The sequence below is a fragment of the Leucoraja erinacea genome, chromosome 41, assembly GCF_028641065.1.
Source record: "Leucoraja erinacea ecotype New England chromosome 41, Leri_hhj_1, whole genome shotgun sequence".
In the NCBI taxonomy this organism is placed as follows: domain Eukaryota; kingdom Metazoa; phylum Chordata; class Chondrichthyes; order Rajiformes; family Rajidae; genus Leucoraja; species Leucoraja erinaceus.
The window spans coordinates 1,655,759-1,683,735 of NC_073417.1; the positions used below are offsets into that span (position 1 = coordinate 1,655,759).

The window sequence follows — 27,977 nt, forward strand, 5'->3', positions numbered from 1 at the left end:
TGGTTCAGTTGCCTGATAACAGCTGGGAAGAAACTGTCCCTGAATCTGGAGGTGTGCGTTTGTTTTCACACTTCTGTACCTCCTGCCCGATGGGAGAGGGGAGAAGAGGGAGTGACCTTGCCGAGGGTGCGACTGGTCCTTGATGATGCTGCTGGCCTTGCCGAGGCAGCGTGAGGTGTAGATGGAGTCAATGGAAGGGAGGATGGTTGGGTGCTAGATGTATACCCCACGATACTGAACCCGAGCAGCCCTCAAATTGTTGATTGCCTCATTTAATTCATTCAGCAAAGGAAAATTCATCGATCAGATGCCATTTTCTTGTCACCTGGGATTGCTTTGAGCTTTGTTAAATAAATGAGATCAAGTGTACTGGTAATGAATGCTGATGCAGAGAGGATCAATAGTTGCCTGAATCTATCACAAACCGCTGTCTGAAAACGCTGGCTTAAATTTAACTTTGATTTTAGCTGGTTTGAGTTTAGAAGAATGAAGGGGGGACCTCATAGAAACTTACCGAAAAGTGAAAGGCCTGGATCGAGTGGTTGTGGAGAGGATGTTTCCACTAGTGGGAGAGTCTAGGACCAGAGGGCACAGCCTCAGAATTAAAGGTTGATCCTTTATGAAGGAGATGAGGAGGTATTTCTTTAGTCAGAGGGTGGGGAATCTGTGGAATTCACTGCAATAGACAATAGGAGCAGGAGTAGGCCATTTGGCCCTTCGATCCAGCACCGCCATTCAATGTGATCATGGCTGATCATTCCCATTCAGTACCCCGTTCCTGCCTTCTCCCCATATCCCCTGACCCCGCTATTCTTAAGAGCCCTATCTAGCTCTCATATCTAGCTATCTTGCCACAGACGGCTGTGGAGGCCAAGTCAGTGGATATGTTTAGGGCAGAGATGGATAGGTTCTTGATTAGTACGGGCGTCAGGGGTTATGGTGAGAAGGCAGGAGAATGGGGTTGAGAGGGAGAGATAGATCTGCCATGATTGAATGGTGGAGTAGACTTGATGGGCCGAATGGCCTAATACTGCTCCTAGAACTTACTAGCATGGATTTATGAACTAGCAGCTCAAAGCGGAGCAGCGGTAGAGTTGCTGCCTCACAACGCCAGAGACCCGGCTTCCATCCTGAAAAACCCACTCAGGTCACAGGGAGAGTACATAAACTCCATACAGACGGCAGCTATAGCCAGGATTGTGAGGCAGTAACTCCAGTGCTACTCCACGAGCCATCTAAAGAATGGACTCGACCTGAAACATTGCCTGTCTATTTCCTCCACAAATGCTGCCTGACCTGCTGAAATTAATTTAGTTTAGTTTAGTTTAGTTTGGAGATACAGCGTGGAAACAGGCCCTTTGTCCCACCAAGGCTGTGCCGACCAGCGATCCCTGTGCTGTAGCACTAACCTGCACACACTAGGTACAATTTACAGAGGGGTGCAGAGAAGATTTACAATGCTGTTGCCTGGACTCGAGGGTCTAGGCTACAGGGAGACGTAGAGGGGGCTGGGACTCTATGCCTCGGAGCACAGGAGGATGCAGGGTGATCTTATAGCGCTGTATAAAATCATGTGGAGAGAGTAGAGTAATCGAGAACTAGAGGATATAGGTTTAAAGTGAGGGGAGAAAAATTTAATAGGAATCTGAGTGGTAACGTTTTTATACAAAGTTCGGTTTGGTGTATGGGGCGAGCTGCCAGAGGGGGTAGGTGAGGCAGGGACCAGCGCAACGTTTAAGAAACTTTTAGACAGTTACATGGATAGGACAGTGTGGAGGAATTTGTGCCAAATGCAGAGAGATGGGTCGAGTGTAGATGGGGCCGTGTGTGGACAGGACATTGAAGGTCGACAAGTCGAAGCCAAGAAGTGGAAGCCAAGATGCTGAACGAACATCGTCCTGAAAAGCCAAGATACCGAACGGACAGGACGCCGAAAGGGCAAGACACAGAATGGACTCCACGCCGAAAGGACAAGACGCAGAATGGACTACACGCCGAAAGGCCAAGACGCAGAATGGACTCCACACCGAAAGGCGAAGACGCAGAATGGACTCCACGCCGAAAGGCCAAGACGCAGAATGGACTCCACGCCGAAAGGCCAAGACGCAGAATGGACTACACGCCGAAAGGACAAGACACAGAATGGACACCACACCGAAAGGCCAAGACGCAGAATGGACACCACACCGAAAGGACAAGACACAGAACGGACATAACGTCTCCAGGGACGGGATTTGTCCGAGACCTTGTCAGCGATTGATCCAGACCACCCCATCCATCACATCACTGGCTGGGGTGAGACGGGGGGGGGGTGGGGGAGCTTCAGCTTGAGTTTGTAAAATGGTGGCAGTGACTCCAAGCTGCTACGATTGACACAGAGGCTTTCCGACGTCATGTTCGTAAATAGTTAAATTGTTGTACCTTGTTACATTATAAAATAGTTAAATGATGAATTTGCTTGTGTGTTCTTGCAGCAAATATAGATTTTTTTAAGTGTTTCAGAGTTTCATACCTATTCATCATTTCGACTTCATGTCCGTCCGGCGTCAGATTGTTTTTCGGCTTAAAATCTGACGGGGAACGAACATGACGTTGAAAAGCCTCTGTGGCAATCGCAGCAACTTGGAGTCGCTGCCACCATGTTACAAAAGCAAGCTCAAGCTCCGCCCCGCCCTCCCATCTCCCCCAGGCCAGTGATGTGACGGACGCCGGGGTCCAGACCAATTGCTGACAAGGTCTCAGACAAATCCCATCCCCGGAAACGTCATGTCTGTTAGTCGGGCTTTCGACGTCATGTCCGTTCTGCGTCTTGTCCGTTTTGGCGTAGTGTCCGTTCGAGTTCGTATCCTTTCGGCGTCGTGTCCGTTCGGTATCTTGGCTTCCACGTCTTGGCTTCGGCAGCTCAACCTTCGACGTACTATCCGGGTAAGTTTAAGAATAAGGGGTAAGCCATTTAGAACGGAGACGAGGAAACACTTTTTCTCACAGAGAGTTGTGAGTGTGCGTAATTCTCTGCCTCAGAGGGCGGTGGAGGCCGGTTCACTGGATGCTTTCAAGAGAGAGCTAGATAGGGCTCTTAAAGATAGCGGAGTCAGGAGATATGGGGAGAAGGCAGGTACGGGGTACTGATTGGGGATGATCAGCCATGATCACATTGAATGGCGGTGCTGGCTCGAAGGGCCGAATGGCCTACTCCTGCACCGATTGTCTATGGTCTATTGTACCAGATGGCGCGGCCTTTCCCGGAGACGCGCCCGGGGCTCGGGGCTCCGGCGGCGGGTGCAGCGTGGACTGTCAGCACGGAGCTGGGGCTCGCTGGAGGGGAGCGCTCCGTTCCGTTGGCCCGCAGCAGATGGCAGCCTGAAGCCGCGGTCTGCACAGCTCCAGTTGGCGCGGCGTCTACAGCCCGGGATCCCTCGTGGGGGACCCAGGGGGAAGAAGAAGCTTCCACCGCCGGCCCGCGGCCAACTTCTACCGCGGGTCCGGTATGGACTTACATCACCCCTGGAGGGGAGCTTCGACCGCCGGCCCTGCAGACTGCGGTGCTTACGGCTGCGACGTGGAGGGAACTTTAAATCTTCGGCCGCCGGCCTGCGGCCTACACCAACTAAAAGCCGCGGTCTCCGGTGGGGAAGAGCCGACTCTGGACTTACCTGGACTTGTACCTTGTCCTTTACCATCTGGACGCCCGCAGCAACGGCTGCGGAGGGTTGAGGTCCTGACCACGGGGGGAAATGGAGGAGGACTGGCCAAATTGTGTGCCTTCCACCACAGTGATGAATGCTGTGGTGGATGTTTATGTTAAAAATTTATTGTGTTTTTGTGTGTGCCCTTTATCATTGTATCGCTGCTGACGTATCATTTCACTTGCACTTTTTGTGCAATGTGACAAATAAACGTTGTATTGTTGTATTGTATGATAGTCTGTGGGCAAGTTGGGCCGAAGGGCCTGTTTCCACGCTGTGACTATAAATTTGAAGAATAGTTCTGAAAACCTAATCAATTGGATCAATGAAAGGAAGACAAAGTTGAACACTTGGATTGTTCAGCATGTTCAGGAAGGTATCTTGTAACACTTTAGACAATTTCAAAATCTCAATATCAGAAGATGTTTAATGAAGGAGCAACATTGATTTGTGTGTAGAAATCTATTTTTCGGTTCATTGAGTGTCACTCAATAGACAATAGACAACAGGTGCAGGAGCCCTTCAAGCCAGCACCGCCATTCAATGTGATCATGGCTGATCATCCCCAATCAGTACCCCGTTCCTGCCTTCTCCCCATATCCCCTGACTCCGCTATCTTCAAGAGCCCTATCTAGCTCTCTCTTGAAAGTATCCAGAGAACCGGCCTCCACCGCCCTCTGAGGCAGAGAATTCCACAGACTCACCACTCTCTGTGAGAAAAAGTGTTTCCTCGTCTCCGTTCTAAATGGCTAACCCCGTTATTCTTCAACTAATACCGGCCTCAACTTTCCACATTCTCCAGTCACACGGACCCAGTGAGACATGAATGAAAAATCAATGCTGTTCACATTGTGATTTATTTGTGTTTGGGTAGTTTGTTACTGTTTGCGATGTGTAAACAACCATCTGCATTGTATACCCACTGGCAATACGCACTGGAAATTATAGATTGAACAGTCTTGTATTAACATTGAGATAGCTACTGAATCTTAACATCACAGTTTGGGTCCTAAGTTTTAACACTATGCTCGGTAGAATATAGAACAATACAACAGCACGACAGTTCAACTTGCCCACACGCGCCAACATGCCGCATCTACACTTGTCCCACCTGCCTGCATTTGGCCCATATCCCTACAAGCCTGTCCTATCCATGTACCTGCATAAACGTTTCTTAAACGTTGCGATAGTCCCTGCCTCAACCTCCTCCTCTGGCAGCTCGTTCCATACACCCTCTTGATACGTGTCCGCTCCGACCAACGTTCACCCCACGAGCTGGCACTATCCTACACACAATCGGGACAATTCACAGTTATACCGAAGCCAATCAACCTGCAAACCTGCGCGCCTTTTGGAGTGTGGGAGGAAACCGAAGCTCCCGGAGAAAACCCACGCAGGTCACGGGGAGAACGCGCAAACTCCGTACAGACAGCACCAGAGTTAGAATGGAACCCGGGTCACTGGCGCCGTGAGGCAGCTACTCTACCGCTGTACTGCTGAGGCATCTCACAACTCACCTTTTTTTAATATTCAAAAATATGATCCAATTATTTAAAAAAATATATTACACTACAATAAAACAAACCAGAACCCACCACCATAATAGATCACAAACAAATATAATTAATGAATTGCTATACAACGACCTTACACTCCTTGTCAAGGATGCATTCAACACAATCCTCACCTTGTACGGATGTGGAGAGGATGTTTCCACTGGTGAGAGAGTCTAGGACCAGAGGGCACAGCCTCAGAATTAAAGGACGTTCCTTTAGGAAGATGAGGAGGAATTTCTTTAGTCAGAGGGTGGTGAATCTGTGGAATTCTTTGCCGCAGACGGCTGTGGAGGCCAAGTCAGTGGATATTTTTAAGGCAGAGATTGATAGATTCTTGATTAGTATGGGTGTCAGGGGTTATGGGGAGAAGGCAGGAGAATGGGGTTGAGGGAGAGATAGATCAGCCATGATTGAATGGCGGAGTAGACTTGATGGGACGAATGGCCTGATTATTCTCCTATTCCTCATTAGGTTCACGAGATTGATCCCTGGGATGACGTGACTGTCCTATGAGGAAAGATTGAAAAGACTAGGCTTGTATTCACTGGAGTTTAGAAGGATGAGGGTGGAATCTTATAGAAACATATAAAATTATAAAAGGACTGGACAAGCTAGATGCAGGAAAAATGGTCCCAATGTTGGGGCGAGTCCAGAACCAGGGGCCACAGTCTTAGAATAATGGGGAGGTCTAAGACTGAGGTGAGAAAAAACTTTTTCACCCAGAGAGTTGTGAATTTATGGAATTCCCTGCCACAGAGGGCAGTGGAGGCCAAGTCACTGGATGGATTTAAGAGAGAGCTAGATAGAGCACTCGGGGCTAGTGGAATCAAGGGATATGGGGATAAGGCAGGCACGGGTTATTGATTGGGGACGATCAGCCATGATCGCAATAAATGGCGGTGCTGGCTTGAAGGGCCGAATGGCCTCCTGCACCTATTTTCTATGTTTCTATGATCGGGACCGATTTCTTTTTGACTGCTGTTGATATGAACCACTTGACATGCTAGACAACAAATCTTCTCATGTGTCACATCGTACCAGTATCCGGCATGTTACATTTACAGCTCAGTCGTCGTCTCAAATCCCTGGGACTTGGCTGAAGAATATTCTGTGTGAAATATTGACCCTTTTGTTTTTACTCTGACCTTATTCAGCACCAATGCAGTCCATGGATAATGTGAATGCTCGCAGTATTTCTTCCCAGTGTAGAGGATTCTAAAAATAGAGGACATAAGCTTAAGATGAGAGGAGAGAGATACAAGAGGAATCTCAGGGGCAAACTTTTTCACTCAGAGGGAAACACCTTTTTAGAGATAGATAATAGACAATAGGTGCAGGAGTAGGCCATTCGGCCCTTCGAGCCAGCACCGCCATTCAATGTGATCATGGCTGATCATCCCCAATCAGTACCTCGTTCCTGCCTTCTCCCCATATCCCCTGATTCCGACACAGTTCCGCGCCGACCAGCGATCACCCCATACACTAACACTATCCTACACACACTAGGGACAATTTACAATATTTATCTTAGCCAATTAAGCTACAAACCTGCACGTCTTTGGGAGTGTGGGAGGAAACTGGAGATCCCGGAGAAAACCCACGGGGGGGGGGGGAAACGTACAAACTCCGTACAGACAGCACCCATGGTCAGGATCGAACCTGGGTCTCTGGCGGTGCGAGGCAGCAACTCTACCGCTGCGCTACCGAGCCATCAGCTGCCAGAAGTGGATACAAATTCGACATTGTAGTCTGTGGCATTCTCTCCCTCAGAGGGCGGTGGAGGGAGGTTCTCAGGATACTTTCAAGAGAGAGCTAGATAGGGCTCTTATAAATAGCGGAGTCAGGGGATATGGGGAGAAGGCAGGAACGGGGTACTGATTGGGGATGATAAACCGTGATCACATTGAATGGCGGTGCTGGCTCGAAAGGCCGAATGGCCTACTCCTGCACCTATTGTCTATTTAAAATACATACATATGGACAGGAAGGGTTTAGAGGACTTTGGGCTAAATGCAGGCAAATGGGACTAGCAAAGCACGGACAAGATGGGCCGAAGGGCCGGTTTCCATACCGTACAGCTCTATGACATGTTTATGTTGAATTCTTTCTTCCTGATTTGATCACAGGGCTTGTTGGAATTCCAATTTCCCTGAAGGAGAATTTTTATTCCAGTTTCATAAAATAAATCACGACATTTGATGACCTAATGAAACAAACCTTGCAGATTTTTAGCTGCGGACATTATTGGCTGTAACTCTGACGTCCGAGAAATCTCTGTAGTGTAGAATCATTAAAAATGACATTTTAAAAGACATTTGGACAGGTACATGGATAGGACATTTCCTTCTCGCTGTATGACTTTACGATATGTCTTTATGACTGTATGACTATTATTCAGTAATTCTATGACTCCATCACTAAGAATCTAGGACTCTATGGCACCATAGCTCTGTGACAGGGGGTTCCCAACCCTTTTCATCCCGTTTAGCCCTGGCAACTTTAATAGCACATAACAATGTCATTTCCCTTATTTATGAATGACTAATAATGAACAGATAATGATATACCAGAACTAAACACAGTCAGTCAATGAGAAAAAATATGTACAAATCCAGAATCAATAAATTTACCTCCTGGGTAGGCCAAATTTACCCCAGGTTGGGAATCCTTGCTCTATGACTTTATGAGTATGATTATGGCTCTTTGACTATGGGTCTATGCGTCCATGACTATGGGTCTATGGGTCTATGGTCTATGGTCTATGTATCTATGGCTCTGGGTCTATGGTCTATGGTATATGGTGTATTGGTCAATGGTCTATGGGTCAATGGTCTATGGGATCTATTGGTCTATGGTCTATGGTCAATGGTCTATATGGTCAATGGTCTATGGGTCTATGGGTCTATGGGTCTATGGTCTATGGGTCTATGGTCTATGGGTCTATGGTCTATGGGTCTATGGGTCTATGGTCTATGGGTCTATGGTCTATGGTCTATGGGTCTATGGGTCTATGGGTCTATGGTCTATGGGTCTATGGTCTATGGTCTATGGTCTATGGGTCTATGGGTCTTTATGGTCTATGGGTCTTTGGGTCTATTGGTTTGTGAGACAATGGTCTATGGGTCTATGGTGGGTCTATGGTCTATGGTCTATGGGTCTATGGGGTCTATGGGTCTATGGGTCTATGGGTCTATGGGGGTCTATATGGTCTATGGGTCTATGGTCAATGGTCTATGGGTCTATGGTCTATGGGTCTATGGGTCTATGGGTCTATGGTCTATGGGTCTATGGTCAATGGTCTATGGTCTATGGTCTATGGTCTATGGGTCTATGGGTCTATGGGTCTATGGGTCTATGGTCTATGGTCTATGGTCTATGGTCTATGGGTCTATGGTCTATGGGTCTATGGGTCTATGGGTCTATGGGTCTATGGGTCTATGGGTCTATGGTCTATGGGTCTATGGGTCTATGGGTCTATGGGTCTATGGGTCTATGGGTCTATGGGTCTATGGTCTATGGGTCTATGGGTCTATGGGTCTATGGGTCTATGGTCTATGGGTCTATGGTCAAGTGGTACTGCACCTTGTTCACCATTCCTTCTGCCTTTCAGTATGACTTTGTGGAGCTTCTGGATGGCAGCAGACTGATCGCCAGAGAGAAGCGCAGCCTGTCCAGTCCTGAGCACAAGAGCCGGCAGGTCAGAGCGGTGAGCGTGCAAGAGGCTGGTTTTGTCCAATACCTCGACTCTGGAGTCTGGCACCTGGCCTTCTACAACGATGGGAAAACGGCAGAACACGTCTCCTTCAACACCATCGCCATAGGTAGGCAGCCCTGGTCATCAAGCTGAACGAACAAGCGCGGCACGGTGGCACAACAGTAGAGTTGCTGCCTCACAGTGTCAGGGACCCAGGTTCAATCCTGACTACGGGCGCTGTCTGTACGGAGTTTGTACGTTCTCCCCGTGACCTGCGTGGGTTTTCTCCGGGATCTTCGGTTTCCTCATGCACTCCAAAGGCGTGCAGGTTTGTAGGTTAATTGAGTTGGTATAAAGGTATTAATGAATAAATTGTCCCTGGTGTGTGTAGGATAGTACGGGGGGGGGGGGGGGCTTGGTGGGCCGAAGGGCCTTTTTCCGCGCTGCTCTAACTAAACTAAACATAGACCTCACTGAGGAGACAGTAGCCACACTCCCCTGCTGAGCTCTAATGTATCACAGCCAGCAGATACTGTAATATGTAACAGGAGGCTTTAACAGTGGATCTGGATATGGATCTATATGTAGTACACTGAAAAGCTCTAGGTAGAGAAATGTTTTACATTATATCAAGCCAATGAACCTTCAAATCTGTACGCCTTTGGAGCATGTGAGAATTGTTAAGGGTTTGGACACGCTAGAGGCAGGAAACGTGTTCCCGATGTTGGGGGAGTCCAGAACCAGGGGCCACAGTTTAAGAATAAGGGGTAAGCCATTTAGAACGGAGACGAGGAAAAACACTTTTTCTCACAGAGAGGGGTGAGTCTGTGGAATTCTCTGCCTCAGAGGGCGGTGGAGGCAGGTTCTCTGGATACTTTCAAGAGAGAGCTAGATATGGTTCTTAAAAATAGCGGAGTCAGGGGGATATGGGGAGAATGCAGGAACGGGGTACTGATTGTGGATGATCAGCCTTGATCACATTGAATGGCGGTGGTGGCTCGAAGGGCCAAATGGCCTACTCCCGCACCTGTTGTCTATTGTCTATTGTCTATTGAAACCGAAGATCTCGGAGAAAACCCACGCAGGTCACGGGGAGAACGTACAAACGTAGTCGGGGTCGAACCCGGGTCTCTGGCGCTGCATTTTGCTGGAAGGCAGCAACTCTACCGTTTTTTAAGGCAGAGATGGATAGATTCTTGATAAGTACGGGTGTCAGGATTTATGGGGAGAAGGCGGGAGAATGGGGGTTCGGAGGGAGAGATTGATCGACCATGAAATGAATCGAGTGCATTCCTGACCTTTGTCTTTGTTTACAGATTCTGTGATGGAGTGCCCGCGGAATTGTCATGGCAATGGCGAGTGCGTTTCTGGAGCCTGTCATTGCTTCCCCGGGTTTTTCGGATCAGATTGTGCGAGAGGCAAGTCATAAAATCTGTTCTGCATTCTGAGCATCTTGTTGTGTAACAACATCTGTGTAAGGAAGAACTGCAGATGCTGGTTTAAATCGAAGGTAGACTCAAAATGCTGGAGTAACTCACCGGGTGAGGCAGCTTCTCTGGAGAGAAGGAATGGGCGACATTTCGGGTCGAGAATAGACAATAGACAATAGATGCAGGAGTAGGCCATTCGGCCCTTCGAACCAGCACTGCTATTCAATGTGATCATGGCTGACCATCCCCAATCAGTACCCCGTTCCTGCCTTCTCCCCATATCCCCTGACTCCGCTATCTTTAAGAGCCCTATCTAGCTCTCTCTTGAAAGTATCCAGAGACCCAGGCAGAGAATTCCACAGACTCACAACTCTCTGTGAGAAAAAGTGTTTTCTCGTCTCCGTTCTAAATGGCTTACCCCATTATTCTTAAACTGTAGCCCCTGGTTCTGGACTCCCCCAACAACGGGAACATGTTTCCTGCCTCTAGGTTTTGGGACCCTGAAGAAGGGTCTCGACCCGAAACGTCGCCCATACCTTCCCTCCAGAGATGCTGCTTCACCCGCTAAGAAACACACCAGCATGGGCTGAAGTTTGAAAGGATGTTGCAGCAGCGTCACGGTGGCACTGCGGTAGAGTTGCTGCCTCACAGCGCCAGAGAACCGGGTTCAAGCCTGACTACGGGCGCTGTCTGTATGCAGTTTGTACGGTCTCCCCGTGACCTGCGTGGGTTTTCTCCGGGTTCTCCAGTTTCTTCCCACATTCCAAAGACGTACAGGTTAATTGGCTTGGTATAATTGTAAATTGTTGCTTCTTTGTGTAGGATGGTCTTAATGTGTGAAAATCGCTGGTCGGCACGGACTCGATGGGCCGAAGGGTCTGTTTCTGCACTGACTCTATTTAAAATCTTAATGGTCTTTTACCCCTATCTACCACATTGGTGACCCTCGGACTATCCTTGACCGGACTTTGCTGGCTTTACCTTGCGTTGAAACATACAAGATTGTTAAGGGCTTGGACACGCTAGAGGCAGGAAACATGTTCCCGATGTTGGGGGATTCCAGAACCAGGGGCCACAGTTTAAGAATAAGGAGTAAGCCATTTAAAACGGCGACGAAGAAACACTTTTTCACACAGAGAGATGTGAATTCTCTGCCTCAGAAGCCGGTTCTCAGGTTACTTTCAAGAGAGAGCTAGATTGGTCTCTTAAAAATAGCGGAGTCAAGGGATATGGGGAGAAGGCAGGAACGGGGTACTGATTGGGGATGATCAGCCATGAGCACATTGAATGGCGGTGCTGGCTCGATGGGCCGAATGGCCTACTCCTGCACCTATTGTCTATTGTCTATTGTCGATTGTTATTCCCTTATCATGTATCTGTACACTGTGGACGGCTCGATTGTAGTCATGTATTGTCTTTCTGCTGGCTGGTTAGCACGCAACAAAAGCTTTTCACTGAAACTAAAAGCTAAGCCACTGTGCTGTGTGTTCTGCAGCAACCTGCCCCATCCTGTGCAGCGGCAACGGCCAGTACTCCAAGGGCCGGTGCATTTGTTTCAGCGGCTGGAAGGGGACGGAATGCGACGTGCCGTCGGGGCAGTGCATCGACCCGCTCTGCGCAGCGCACGGCATCTGCATCATGGGCTCCTGCGTCTGCAACTCTGGCTACAAGGGAGAAATATGCGAACAAGGTAAGGCCAAGACAGGCCCACAGTGAAGACAGACACAGAGTGCTGGAGTAACTCAGCGGGTCAGGCAGCATCTGTGGAGAACATGGATAGGTGACGTTTCACAGAGTGCTGGAGTAACTCAGCGGGTCAGGCAGCAGCTCTGGAGAACATGGATAGGTGACATTTCACAGAGTGCTGGAGTAACTCAGCGGGTCAGGCAGCATCTGTGGAGAACATGGATAGGTGATGTTTCACAGAGTGCTGGAGTAACTCAGCGGGTCAGGCAGCATCTCTGGATACAAGGGATAGGTGACGTTTCACAGAGTGCTGGAGTAACTCAGTGGGTCAGGCAGCATCTGTGGAGAACATGGATAGGTGACGTTTCACAGAGTCCTGGAGTAACTCAGCGGGTCAGGCAGCATCTGTGGAGAACATGGATAGGTGACGTTTCACAGAGTGCTGGACTAACTCAGCGGGTCAGGCAGCATCTGTGGAGAATATGGATAGGTGACGCTTCACAGAGTGCTGGAGTAACTCAGTGGGTCAGGCAGCATCTGTGGAGAACATGGATAGGTGACTTTTCACAGAGTGCTGGAGTAACTCAGCGGGTCAGACAGCATCTGTGGAGAATATGGATAGGTGACGCTTCACAGAGTGCTGGAGTAACTCTGCGGGTCAGGCAGCATCTCTGGATAGAAGGAATAGGTGACGTTTCGGTTCGAGTCTCTTCTCCAGGCCTTTTCTCCAGAGATGCTGCTGAGTTACTCCAGCCTTTTGTGTCTCTTCCTCTAGTTCATATTTAGTTTATTCGTTTAGTTTAGCGCAGGAGGATGAGGCAATCAAATAGAGGTGTATAAGATCATGAGAGGAATAGATCGGGTAGATGCACAGAGTCTCTTGCCCGGAGCGGGGGAATCAAGGACCAGAGGACATAAGTTCAAGGTGAAGGGGAAAAGATTTAATAGAAATCTAAGGGGAAATGTTTTCACACAGAGGGTGGTGGATGTATGGAACGGAGGAGGTAGTCGAGGTAGGGACTATCCCAGCGTTTAAGAAACATTTGGACAGGTACATGGATAGGACAGATTTGGAAGGACATGGGCCAAACGCGGTCAGGTGGGACTGGTGTAGTTGGGACATGTTGGTCGGTGTGGGCAAGTTGGGCCGAAGGTCCTGTTTCCACCCTGTATCACTCTATGAATCTTATTAACTTGCTGTAGTTGCCACTTGCTTGAATGCTACTTTATCATTGCAACTTGCTAAAAGCTCAGTGATATTTTCTGCAGATTGACAGAGCATCTTCGAACAAACTCCATTCCAAAGCTGTGTTTACACATTCCATGTGAATGAGTTTCGTCCATTTAGCTGGGTATATGTGAAGCATTTGAAATATCTATTGTGGGAAGATTAATGGACAGTGCGGAACGATGACAGGGTTGAAGCAATAACCAGAAAAAGGTACGACTATTTGGGCGTAAAAACTCACGACCCTACAGGCTTCACCCCGCGACTTGCGGGGTGACATGGCCCGTATGGTCAGAGTAGTCGCCCAAAGAGTCGTACCTTTTTCTGGTCGCCGCTAGATTTTCAACACCCCGAACATTTTCATTGACCGGCTGCGACTAATGGCGAGTGCCGGCAAGTTGCTGAAAAAAATCGCGTAAGTGGGACAGTCCTTTGAGTGTTTTTTTAATTGCCTTCTGAGCAGCAGAGTTGATGACATGTGATGGCTTCAGGGAAACTGTTAAATTTGATGTCTTCATACCATAACTTTTTTTCGATAACTTTTCTTGCCGATTGCTGTCCAGTTTTTTGTGCAGCTGTTACCTCAGTTTAGCTGATGGCTGTTAAACGATGTGCCTTGAAACGACCATACAATAGTGATTAAAACTAGCCATGTGTCCCTTTGATTTGTGGCAAAATAACCTGTAAAGTTGATTGTGGGGAAATGCTGCCAAGGAGAGGCACACTTTCTATCGCATACTCCACACTCACACTCACACACATTCGCACACTCACACACTTACACACTTACACACACTCACACACACACAAATTCTCTCTCGCACACTCTCACACACATTCACACACACACTTACACACACTCACACACTCACACTCACACACACTCACAAATCTCTCTCTTTCTCTCACACACTCACACTCACACACACACACACACTTACACACTCACACAAATTCTCTCTTTCTCTCTCTCGCACACTCTCACACACTCACACACTCACACACTCAAATTATCTCTTTCTCTCTCGCACACTCACACACACTCACACACTCTCTCTCAACTCACACACTCTCTCACACGCACACATTCTCTCACACCCTCACACTCAAACACCCTTTCACACTAACACACACTTTCACACTCACACTCTCGCACACTCTCACGCTCACACTCACACTCACACACACTCACACTCACACACCTTCTCTCACACTCACTCCCTCACACTCATACACTCTCACACGCACTCCCTCACACTCATACACTCTCACACGCACTCCCTCACACTCACGCACACTCTCTCGCACTCACATACATGCATACTCAAACACACTAACATACACACACATACACACATATGCAAAAACACATGCACAAACACACACACACACACACACACACTCACACACACACACACACACACACACACACACACACACACACACACACACACTAACACACACACACAGACACACACACACACACACACATAGTCACGCACGCCCACATACTCATTCACACACACAAACCCAACATCAGACTCCAGGCTGCCATTGTGTGAGAGAATCTTGCCCCCACACATCTCCTTTAAACATTGTCCCTCTCACCTTCAAGCTTTGCCCTCTAGTCTTTGACATTTCTACCCTGGGACAGAGATACTGCCTGTCTATCAAGGCCTGTCATCATTTTATATACTTCGATCCCGCAGCCTGCGGAGCTCCAGAGAGAACAATCACAGTGTGTTCCATGCCTCCCTGGAGCCAATGCCTTCCACTCTAGGCAACATTCCAGCAAAACCTTTATTCCTTGACATTTCTGCCCTGGGTAAAAGTTTCTGAATGTCCTGTGATGAAAACATTCTTTTTTACTAAATGTGACACACAGAAATTGGATTAAATACGACAAAAAGATTGGCTGATTGGATTTTTCATATCAATTTATGAAGTGAGGATTCTTACCTTGAGAACGAGATTGAAACATGTTTCACATCCAGCATCAGTCAGTAAACGCCATCTATTATTTCATCATTGCTGCTTGTCAATTTGATTACAGGTTCAAAATAAACCATCTAGTAGATGCAAGGAACTACAGTTTACAGTTTAGTTTATTGTCACGTGTACTGAGGTACAGTGAAAAGCTTTTGTTGCGTGCTAACCAGTCAGCGGAAAGACAATACGTGATTACAATCGAGCCGTCCACAGTGTACAGATACAGGATAAAGGGAATAACGTTTAGTGCAAGGTGAAGTCAGGAAAGTCCGATCACCGAGGGTCACCAATGAGGTAGATAGTAGTTCAGGACTGCTCTCTGGTTGTGGTAGGATGGTTTAGTTGCCTGATAACAGCTGGGAAGAAACTGTCCCTGAATCTGGAGGTGTGCGTTTGTTTTCACACTTCTGTACCTCTTGCCCGATGGGAGAGGGGAGAAGATGTAGACAATAGACAATAGGTGCAGGAGTAGGCCATTCGGCCCTACGAACCAGCACCGCCATTCAATGTGATCAAGGTTGATCATCCACAATCAGTACCCCATTCCTGCCTTCTCCCCATCTCCGCTATCTTTAAGCGCCCTATCTAGCTCTCTTGAAAGTATCCAGAGAACCGGCCTCCACCGCCCCCTGAGGCAGAGAATTCCACAGACTTACAACTCTCTGTGTGAAAAAGTGTTTCCTCATCTCCTTTCTAAATGGCTTGCCCCTTATTCTTAAACTGCGGCCCCTGGTTCTGGACTACCCCAACATGTTTTGGGAACATGTTTCCTGCCTCTAGTGTGTCCAAAAACGCTTAATAATATTTTATGTTTCAATAAGATCCCCTCTCTTCCTTCTAAACTCCAGAGTATATAAACCCAGCCGCTCCATTCGAGGATAGCCTTGCGGAGCTGTGTACAAAAAATGTATGTCACTGGGCCTGGTGTACCTGATAATAAAGAAATCATTGAACCATCTGCTCCGAGTATCCTTTAGTGCTGAACTACTGTCTACCACATTGGTGACCCTCGGACTATCTTTGATCGGACTTTGCTGGCTTTACCTTGCACTAAATGTTATTCCCTTATCATGTATCTGTACACTGTGGACGGCTCGATTGTAATCATGTATTGTCTTTCCGCTGACTGGTTAGCACGCAACAAAAGCTGTTCACTGTACCTCGGTACACGAGTACCTCGGAACTCATTGCCACAGAGGGCTGTGGATATTAGTAAGGCAGAGATAGACAGGTTCTTGATTAGAACGGGTGTGCAAGGGTGATGGGGAGACGGGTGTGCCAGCGCAGAGGGAGAAGAGGAGGGAAGAGACTGCAGACCTAAGACTTTTGCCTCCATCACAGTGAGGAGATGCTGGGTGGACTCACTGTGGTGGATGTTAATATGTGTTTATTGTTGTTTTATTGTATTGTATTATATGTATGACTGCTGCAATTTCGTTCAGACTTCGGTCTGAATGACAATAAAAGGCTATCTATCTATAAGGACGGAAAATGGGATTAGGTGGCAGAGATCTATCTATAAGGACGGAAAATGGGATTAGGTGGCAGAGATCAGCCATGATGTAATGGTGGATGTCCTATAGACAATAGACAATAGGTGCAGGAGTAGGCCATTCGGCCCTTCAAGCCAGCACCACCATTCAATGTGATCATGGCTGAACATCCAATTTTGTAATCAAATCATCACAAAATATTTGGTGAACCACAAAGCCTTTATTAAAACCTATGCAGAGAGAATGATACATACTGGCCAGCGGTGCTGGTTCGAAGGGCCAAATGGCCTACTCCTGCATCTATTGTCTATTGTCTATTGTCTAGTGTTGCATTATCTAACAGACTGCCCAGCTCGGGGACCAGCAGGCTGTTACCAGTATCTGCATTCCTTACTGAAATCCCAGACTGGATTACATGGTGGAATGTGGATCATGCATAATATATGTGGTGAAGGTTATACTGACAGATTAATATGTTTGATATACTGCGGAGTAGACTGTAGATGGGCTGAAAGGCCTGATGCTGCCCCTATAACCTGTGAACGTGACGCTGAAACTGAAGTGGCTGGTGTTGGTGTCTGCTGTTTCTCACGCCTGCTTGCTTTCTCTGCCAGCGGACTGCTTTGACCCGACCTGTTCGAACCACGGAGTGTGCATCCATGGAGAATGCCACTGCAGCCCTGGCTGGGGGGGGGCAAACTGTGAAAAGTCCAAGACCATGTGTCCGGATCAGTGTGCTGGCCACGGTACCTACCTTCAGGAGAGCGACTCGTGCACTTGCGATCCCAACTGGACTGGCGCTGACTGCTCCGTGGGTGAGTACACACAACCAAAGCAGTGAGACATAGAAAATACGAGGAAGGCCATTCGGCCCTTCGAGCCAGCACGCCATTCGATGTGATGATCAGCCATGACCACATCGGATGGCGGTGTTGGCTCGAAGGGCCGAATGGCCTACTCCTGCACCAACTATCTATAGTCTATTGTCTATTGATCATCCAGAATCAGTACCCCGTTCCTGCTTTCTCCCCATATGAGAGGAATAGCAACTAAAGTAAGTAAGTAAGTTTACCATAGAAACATAGAAAATTGGTGCAGGAGGAGGCCATTTGGCCCTTCGAGCCAGCACCGCCATGCATTGTGATCATTGCTGATCGTCCCCTATCAATAACCCATGCCTGCCTTCTCCCCATATCCCTTGAGTCCACTAGACCCTAGAGCTATATCCAACTCTCTCTTAAATCCATCCAGTTTATTGGCCAAGTAGTCACATACAAGGAATTTGCCTTGGTGCTCCGCCCACAAGTCACAACAGTGACAGTTACGAATGACACAGAAAACACTAAACATTAATAATAATAAAACATTAATGTTAAAGCACCATTGATCAAGCATGTGAACCAACAAAATACCAGATCAAAGGGAGGCTACAGATTTTTGGCTGTTGAGTAGAGCAACTACTCGTGGATAAAAACAGTTTTTATCTCTGACTGTGGCAGCTTTGACGGTCCGGAGTCGCCTTCCAGAGGGAAGTGATTCAAAGAATAGACGGGTATATCAACATATCGAGTGTCCAGAGGAGGGTTTTCAAGAATGATCCCAGGAATGAGTGGGTTAACCTATGATGAGCGTTTGTCGACACTGGGCCTGTACTTGCTGGAGTTTAGAAGAATGAGGGGTGGGACCTCTTCAAGATTCAAGATTCAATTCACAATGAAAATCTTGGATAGTGTGGATGTGGAAAGGATGTTTCCACTAGTGGGGGAGAGTCTAGGACTAGAGGCCACAGCCTCAGAATAAAAGGATGTACCTTTAGAAAGATAAGGAGGAATTTCTTTAGCCAGAGGGTGGTGAATCTGTGGGATTCATTGCCACAGATGGCTGTGGAGGCCAAGTCAATGGATATTTTTAAGGCAGAGATTGACTGATCCTGATTAGTATAGGTGTCGGGGGTTTTGGGGAGAAGGCAGGAGGATGGGGTTATGAGGGAGACATAGATCAGCCATGAATGAATGGCGGAGTACACTCGATGGGTCGAATGGCCTAATTTTTCTCTGAGGAAATGGAGAGATATGGATTATGTACAGGCAGATGAGATTATATACAGCATGGACATTGTGGGCTGAAGGACATGTTTCTTCCCTCAACCTTTCTCTGCCCCAACTGCACAAATTGCTCTTTCTAAGTCATTTGGTCTTAGCTGGATGTAATTCAAGATTTTCTTGTGCTGAAATCATGCCCTTAATGTATAATTGACCTCATAACCTTTTGCTGCCAGGAACAGCATCTACTGCAAATCGAGGACTTAAATCCTAAAATGAAGTTATTCAACATTTGTGGGCGGCACGGTGGCGCAGCAGTAGAGTCGCTGCCTCACGGCGCCAGAGGCCCGGGTTCCATCCTGACTACGGGTGCTGTCTGTGCGGAGTTTGTGCGTTCTCCCCGTGACCTGCGAGGCTTTTCTCCGGGTGCTCCGGTTTCCTCCCACTCTCCAAAGATGTACAGGTGTGTAGGTTAATTGGCTTCTGTAAATTGTCCCTAGTTTGTAGGATAGTGTTAGTGTGCGGAGATCGCTGGTAGGTGCGGACTCGGTAGCCGCAGAGCCTGTTTCCGCGCTCTCTATCACTCTATGACTATAGTCAATTCAATACGACAATAGACAATAGACAATAGGTGCAGGAGTAGGCCATTCGGCCCTTCGAGCCAGCACCGCCATTCAATGTGATCATGGCTGATCATCCCCAATCAGTACACCGTTCCTGCCTTATCCCCATATCCCCTGACTGCTATTTTTAAGAGCCCTATCTAGCTCTCTCTTGAAATCATCCAGAGAATCGGCCTCCACCGCCCTCTGAGGCCGACAACTTATGGTTCCCGATGTTGGGGGAGTTCAGAACCAGGGGCCACAGTTTAAGAGTAAGGGGTAAGCCATTTAGACCGGAGGAAACACTTTTTCTCACAGAGAGTGGTGAGTCTGTGGAATTCTCTGCCTCAGAGGGCGGTGGAGGCTGGTTCTCTGGATACTTATGGGCAGGAGCGGGGTACAGATTGGGGATGATCAGCCATGATCACATTGAATGGCGGTGCTGGCTCGAAGGGGCGAATGGCCTACTCCTGCACCTATTGTCTATTGTCACATTCAGTTTCTGTTTTTCAACCAACCATCACCGAGGTTCCTCACAGCGAGGACTATCGTTTAATCGAGTAGACAGCTGCATGATTATGATCAATTCGGTGACGAGATATCGGCAAAACCCTTCACAGCCCAATAATTGGTTACTGCACTTCTTTCCTTCCTTTTGTGCAACTTTTGTGAGGGTGCTTTTCAAAGCGATATCTCTGAGCAGACGGCAAGGTGGCGCAGCAGTAGAGTTGCTGCCTCACAGCGGCGGAGACCCGGGTTCCATCCTGACTACGGGCGCTGCACGTCTTTGGAGTGTGGGAGGAAACAGGAGGAGCCTGAGAAAACCCACGCAGGTCACGGGGCGAACATACAAACTCCGTACATTTCAATGAATTACATTTCAGTGTCCCCTCATCCTTCTAAACTCCAGCGAGTACAGGCCCAGTGCCGACAAACAGTCATCATAGGTTAACCCACTCATTCCTGGGATCATTCTAGTAAACCTCCTCTGGACCCTCTCCAGAGCCGGCACATCCTTCCTCAGATATGGGGCCCAAAATTGCTCACAATATTCCAAATGCAGCCTGACCAGCGCCTTATAGAGCCTCAGCATTACATCCCTGTTTTTGTATACAAGCCCTCTTGAAATAAATACTAGCATTGAGTTTGCTTTCCTTACTACCCATTCAACTCGCAAAATAACTTTTTGGGATTCCTGCACCAGCTCCCAAGTCCCATTGCACCTCCGATTTCTGAATTATCTTCCCATTTAGTAAATATTCTATGCCTTTATGTATAGACAATTGCGTTACGTTAACTGAGTGTGTTTGGTTTGAAGAGGTCTCGATGGGTTCCAAGAATTTCAGGCAACAATAGTGTCTATTTAGTGTCAATGTGAGAATTGTGGACGCAGCCCAGACCATCACACAAACCAACCTCCCTTCCATTGACTCCATCTACACCTCACGCTGCCTCGGCAAGGCCAGCAGCATCATCAAGGACCAGTCGCACCCTGGCCACTCCCTCTTCTCCCCTCTCCCATCCGGCAAGAGGTACAGAAGTATGAAAACAAACGCACACCTCCAGATTCAGGGACAGTTTCTTCCCAGCTGTTATCAAGCAACTGAACCATCCTACCACTACCAGAGAGCGGTCCTGAGCTCCCATCTACCTCACTGGAGACCATCGGACTTTACTGACTTTATCTTGCACTAAACATTATTCCATTATCATGTATCTGTACACTGTGGACGACTCGATTGTAATCATGTATTGTTTTTCTGCTGACTGGTTAGCACGCAACCAAAGCTTTTCACTGTACCTCGGTACACGTGACAATAATGTAGAGTTGCTGCCTTACAGTGCTTACAGCACCAGACACGGGTGCTGCCTGTACGGAGTTTGCACCTTCTCCCCGTGACCTGCGTGGGTTTTTCTCCGAGATCTTCGGTTTCCTCCCACACTCCAAAGACGTGCTGGTCTGTAGGCTAATTGGCTTGGTGTGAATGTAAATTGTCCCAGTGTGTGCAGGATAGTGTTAATGTGCGGGGAGCGCTGGTCGGCACGGACTCGGTGGGCCGAAGGGCCTGTGCCTCTAAACTAATCTAAAAAAGTAAACTGCAAATTTAAGTCGACTGGTTCAGCGCGGACCATCCCCAAGACGAGCCCCAGCATTCCATAGCGAATATATTATGCAGCCAAAACATTATTTGATCTCGGCACAGAAGAATGGCTATTAATTAGCCGCACAATTTCACTTCAATTAATTGAACGTAAATTAATAAGTTTTCAGCGGAGATTGACACGACTGCGCTTAAAGGTGCCGTGTTCAAAGCTGATAAACACCTTGGTGCTAATGAAAAATTGATTAGATTGATGCACAGGAGCAGCGAGGCTCAGGTTTGCGTTGGGGAAAAAAAAAATCTTTCCCTTGCCAAGACAAGTTAATATTGTGAAGAGCCCAGGTTAATAAGCCTGCCCAAGGTCTCTTTGTAATTGCAAGCTTGGTTTAGAGGAGAGGAACATGTACATATAAAGGAGTCACTGGAAATAATCAGACAGCATTTTAGCTCAGCAATGGGACGGACAAGAAGCCACTGAAGCTGTGACTAATCCCTGGACTGCTGCCGACATTTGTCTGACGGTGGTTTGCAGTCGTAGGAAATAAGGCCAGATATTAATCCTTATTCTTTTATTTTCACATGCTCATAAGTTCTAGGAGCAGAATAGACAGTAGGTGCAGGAGTAGGCCATTCGGCCCTTCGAGCCAGCACCGCCATTTCAATGTGATCATGGCTGATCATCCCCAATCAGTACCCCGTTCCTGCCTTCTCCCCATATCCCCTGACTCCACTATTGTTTAAGAGCCCTATCTAGCTCTCTCTTGAAAGTATCCAGAGAACCAGCCTCCACCTGAGGCAGAGAATTCCACTGTGTGAAAAAGTATTTCCTTGTCTCCTGGTTCTGGACTCCCCCAACATCGGGAACATGTTTCCTGCCTCTAGTGTGTCCAAACCAAGCCATTCGGCCCATCAAGTCTACTCCGCCATTCACTCATGGCTGATCTATCTTTCCCTCTCAACCCCATTCTCCTAACTTCTCCCCATATCCCCTGACATTTTTACATTTGTTTTTTGTTTTTAATACCCCATGAAATGGAAGAAATTGCAGAGAGTTGTGGACGCAGCCCAGACCATCACACAAACCAACCTCCCTTCCATTGACTCCATCTACACCTCACGCTGCCTCGGCAAGGCCAGCAGCATCATCAAGGACCAGTCGCACCCTGGCCACTCCCTCTTCTCCCCTCTCCCATCGGGCAAGAGGTACAGAAGTGTGAAAACAAACGCACACCTCCAGATTCAGGGACAGTTTCTTCCCAGCTGTTATCAGGCAACTGAACCATCCTACCACAACCAGAGAGCAGTGCTGAACTACTATCTACCTCATTGGTGACCCTCGGCCTCTCTTTAATCGGTCTTCACTGACCTTATCTTGCACTAAACGTTATTCCCTTCATCCTCTATCTGTTCACTGTGAACGGCTCGATTGTAATCATGAATCATCTGACTGGATAGCACGCAACAAAAATCTTCTCACTGTACCTCAGTACCCCGAGTCTGCGCCGACCAGCGATCTCCGACTCACACTAGTTCTTTGTTATCCCATTTTCAGTGCAGGAGGATGAGGAGTGATCTTATAGACGTATACAAAATCATGAGAGGAATAGATCGGGTAGACGCACAGAGTCTCTTGCCCAGAGTTGGGGAATCGAGGACTCCTTTAGAAGGAGTGGATCTTATTGAAACATTTAAGATTATTAAGGGTTCGGACAGGCTACAGGCAGGAAACATGTTCCCGATGTTGGGGGAGTCCAGAACCAGGGGCCACACAGTTTAAGAATAAGGAGTGAGCCATTTAGAACGGAGACGAGGAAACACTTTTTCTCACAGAGAGTGGTGAGTCTGTGGGATTCGCTGCCTCAGAGGGCGGTTCTCTGGATATTTTCAAGAGAGAGCTAGATAGGGCTCTTAAAGATAGCGGATGTGGGGAGAAGGCAGGAACGGGGTACTGATTGGGGATGATCAGCCATGATCACATTGAATGGCGGTGCTGGCTCAAATGGCCGAATGGCTTACACCTGCACCTATTGTCTATTGTCTATTGTCTATTGTCTATTGTCTATTGAATGGTAGTGCTGGCTTAAATGACCAAATGGCCTACTCCTACACTTATTGTCTATTGTCTATTGTCACATTGAATGGTAGTGCTGGCTCGAAGGGCCGAATGGTCTACTCCTGCACCTATTGTCTATTGTCTATTGTCACATTGAATAGTGCTGGCTCGAAGGGCCGAATGGTCTACTCCTACACCTATTGTCTATTGTCTATTGAATGGCGGTGCTGGCTCGAAGGGCCGAATGGTCTACTCCTGCACCTTTTGTCTATTGTCTATGACTGTAACTGTAACTCCAGCCAGCGTTCACTGACCAGGTGTATTCATCCCACAGAGATCTGCCCGGTGGAGTGCGGGACGCACGGGGTGTGCCTGGCGGGGGCCTGCCGCTGCGAGGAAGGCTGGACAGGAGCGACTTGCGAGCAGCGAGCCTGCCACCCACGCTGCCTGGAGCACGGGACCTGCATCGACGGCAAGTGCCAGTGCAACCAAGGCTGGAACGGTGAACACTGCACCATAGGTAAGTCTCTGGTGGACCCTAGCGAGATGCACACTGTCCCGTACTGCAGGCATAACAATGGGGCAGCAGAGGGGAGGTTATGGAGCAGACTGCGTCTCATTCATATAAATAGTCATGTTCATAACTTCATTGGAGCAGAATTAGGCCATTCGGCCCGTCAAGTCTACTCTGCCTCTCAATCATGGCTGATCTATCTCTCCCCATTCTCCTGCCTCCTGCCGGAGTAGGCCATTCGGCCCTTCGAGCCAGGTTTCTGTGTAATCCTGTCAGTGGAGAATATACAAGCTGTTCTAAAGCCATGCTCAGGAGATCAGCTTTGTAAACAATGGACAATAGGTGTAGGAGTAGGCCATTCGGCCCTTCGAGCCAGCACCGCCATTCAATGTGATTATGGCTGACCATCCCCAATCAGTACCCCGTTCCTGCCTTCTCGCCATATCCCCTGACTCCACTAACTTTAAGAGCCCTATCTAGCTCTCTCTTGAAAGTATCCAGAGAACCAGCCTCCACCGCCCTCTGAGGCAGATAATTCCACAGTCTCACAATTCTGAAAAAGTGTTTCCTCGTCTCCGTTCTAAATGGCTTACCCCTTATTCTTAAACTGTGGCCCCTGGTTCTAGACCTTCACCCCATAACCCCTGGCACCCGTGCCAATCAAGTCAAGTCAAGTCAAGTTTATTTGTCACATACACATACGAGATGTGCAGTGAAATGAAAGTGGCAATGCTCGCGGGCTTTTGTGCAAAAGACAAACAACAAAACAACCAAACAAATTATAAACACAATCATAACACCCATATTCTTAAGGGGTTGGACAGGCTAGATGCAAGAATCTATCTGTCTCTGCCTCAAAAATATCCATTGACTTGGCCTCCAAAGAATTCCACAGATTCACCACCCTCTGACTAAAGAAATTCCTCCTCATCTCCTTCCTTTAATTCTGAGGATATGAACTCCAGTCCTAGACTCTCCCACTGGTGAACACATCCCCTCCGCATCTACTCTACCCAAGCCTTCACTTGTCTTGGAGTCTTGGTGTGATAGAGGCATGGTCGTGCAGCACGAAACAGGCCCTTCGGCCCATCTCATCCATGCCGACCAGGATGTACTGAATCAAAGTTGTAGGGCCTTCAGCCCAACTTGCCCACGCCGACTAACCTGCCCCAGAGATAGACACAAAGTGCTTTAATCACTCAGCGGGTCAGTCAGCATCTCTCGAGATAAAAGGGCCTGTCCCACTTAGGCGACTGCCGGGGACCAATTTCAATGGAATTCACCTAGGACACCTGGTGTCAACCTAAGTCAGCAAAAAGTATCGCCAAGTCGGCAAAAAAATTTGCAACATCTTGAAAACTTTGCGGCAGTCGCCTCTAGTCGCCCAAAAAATCGCCAAAGTGGTACAAGCCCTACAGGGCGGACAATCATTTGGGTCAGGACACTTCTTCACTTCTTCAGGCTGAGGAGGGGTCTCGACCCGAAACATCACCCATCCTTTTTCTCCAACATGCCCCATCTACACTAGTCCCACCTGCCAGCTTTTGGCCATATCCCTCTAAACCTGTCCTATCCATGCACTTGGCTAACTGTATTTAAAATGCTGTTAGCGTTAAAGCCTCAACTAGGACCCGTGGCAGCTCGCTCCATATGCCGACCAATCTTAGTGTGGAAAAAGTGCTGAGCTCTAGAGGGAGAGGTTGAACAGGCTGGACTCCTATGGAGAGGTGTGTAAGATCACAAGGGAAATGGATCGGGTGGATCCACAGAGTCTCTTGCCCAGAGTATGTGAGTCGTGAACCAGAGGATGTAGGTTTAAGGTGAGGTGAGGTAACATTTTCACACAAAGGGCAGTGGGTGTATGGAACAAGCTGCCAGAGGAGGTGGTTGAGGCAGGGACTATCCCAACCTTTAAGAAACAGTTAGACAGGTACATGGATAGGACAGGTGTAGAGGGATATGGACCAAACAGCGTGCTGGGGTAACTCAGTGGGACAATCAGCGTCTCTGGAGAGAAGGAATGGGTGACGTTTCGATTCAAGACTCCTCTTCAGACCTTTTCTCCTGAGATGCTGCCTGACCCGCTGAGTTACTCCAGCACTCTGTGAAACGTCACCTATCCATGTTCTCCACAGATGCTGCCTGACCCGCTGAGTTACTCCAGCACTCTGTGAAACGTCACCTATCCATGTTCTCCACAGATGCTGCTGACCTGCTGAGACCCGCACTGTGAAACGTCACTATCCATGTTCTCACTGCTGCCTGACCCGCTGAGTTACTCCAGCACTATGTGAAACGTCACCTATCCATGTTCTCCACAGATGCTGCCTGACCCGCTGAGTTACTCCACCTTTTGTGTCTCTTCCTCTAGTTCATATTTAGTTTATTAGTTTAGTTTAGAGGTACAACGTAGAAACAGGCACTTAGAAATAGCCAGCGAAATAGCCAGCGACTATCACAATGTTAACAAAACATTTAGACAGATACATGGATAGGACAGGTTTAGGGGGATATGGGCCAAACGCAGGCAGGTGGGACTAGTGCAGATGGGACATGTCGGTCGGTGTGGGCAAGTTGGGCCGAAGGGCCTGTTTCCACGCTGTATCACTCTGTGACACAAGTTCTCATGAATCTTTCCAAACCCCCCCCCCACCTTAAACCTATGTCTCTGATCCTCGATTCCCCTACTCTGGGCAAGAGACTCCCTCCGATCTATTCCCCTCATGAATGTTTGCTCTTCCAGTCCTCGTTTGGAAGTCATAGAAACATAGAAACAAAGAAAATAGGTGCAGGAAGAGGTAATTCGGCCCTTCGAGCCAGCACCGCCATTCATTGGGATCATCTAGCTTGTCCAGTCCTTTTATAATTGTATATGTTTCTATAAGATCCCCCCTCATCCTTCTAAACTCCAGTGAATACAAACCCAGTCTTTTCAATCTTTCCTCATATGACAGTCCCGCCATCCCAGGAATCAATCTCGTGAACCTACGCTGCACTGCCTCAATCACAAGGATGTCCTTCCTCAAATTAGGAGACCAAAACTGTACACAATCTCACATCAAGACTGCCCTCCCTTCGCCTGGCTTCCCGCCCTGGAGATCCAGCATTCCTCATAATTCTATTTTAAACTCCAAAAACCTTTCATTTATCAGATAACTTGACGAGCGACAAAAAAAAATCAAAAAAAATCGAAATAGAGATGAAAAATGGGAAAGGTTGGCGGGTTATTCCGGAGGTAATTCAAAGAATGAAAGTTCGAACAATCTTCTCAATGTGCCAAAAATCATAACTATTGTCACACTGACCTTTAGAAAAGGTTATTACCTGCGAACTTTAGTCTGAAATTGTTTCCTCTTCACTTCACACCAATAAAAGTTTCTTCCCCTCTGGTATCAGGCTTCTGAACAGCCCTTTCATCAGCTCGGGCAATATTCCATTCATCTAAGTTCATAACTTCATAAGATGGCCCCCGACCCAAGTGACTATTGACGTGCAGACAACAAAAGCAGATCTACCATCACTCCACATTCTTAAATCTCTACTCCTGCAGCAATATTTCTGAGAGAATGGAGCGGCTGGGCTTGTACACTCTGGTGTTTAGAAGGATGAGAGGGGATCTTATTGAAACATATAAGATTGTTAAGGGCTTGGACACGCTAGAGGCAGGAAACATGTTCCCGATGTTGGGGGAGTCCAGAAGCAGGGGCCACAGTTTAAGAATAAGGGGTAAGCCATTTAGAACGGAGGCGAGGAAACACTTTTTCTCACAGAGAGTGGTGAGTCTGTGGAATTCTCTGCGTATTGCCAGTGGGTATACAATGCAGATGGTTGTTTACATAGAAGCATAGAAATTAGGTGCAGGAGTAGGCCATTCGGCCCTTCGAGCCTGCACCGCCATTCAA

At 47.9% G+C, this 27,977-nt stretch overlaps 1 protein-coding gene across 1 annotated transcript in view; it reads left to right on the top strand.

Annotated features, from left to right (window-relative positions):
- LOC129714803 (teneurin-3-like) overlaps positions 1-27,977 on the top strand; it is a 282,436-nt gene that overhangs the window by 117,413 nt on the left and 137,046 nt on the right. Inside the window, 5 exon segments of the mRNA XM_055664649.1 lie at positions 8,853-9,063; positions 10,253-10,354; positions 11,862-12,056; positions 17,377-17,577; positions 23,896-24,081. Coding sequence (XP_055520624.1) covers positions 8,853-9,063; positions 10,253-10,354; positions 11,862-12,056; positions 17,377-17,577; positions 23,896-24,081 — 895 coding nt within the window.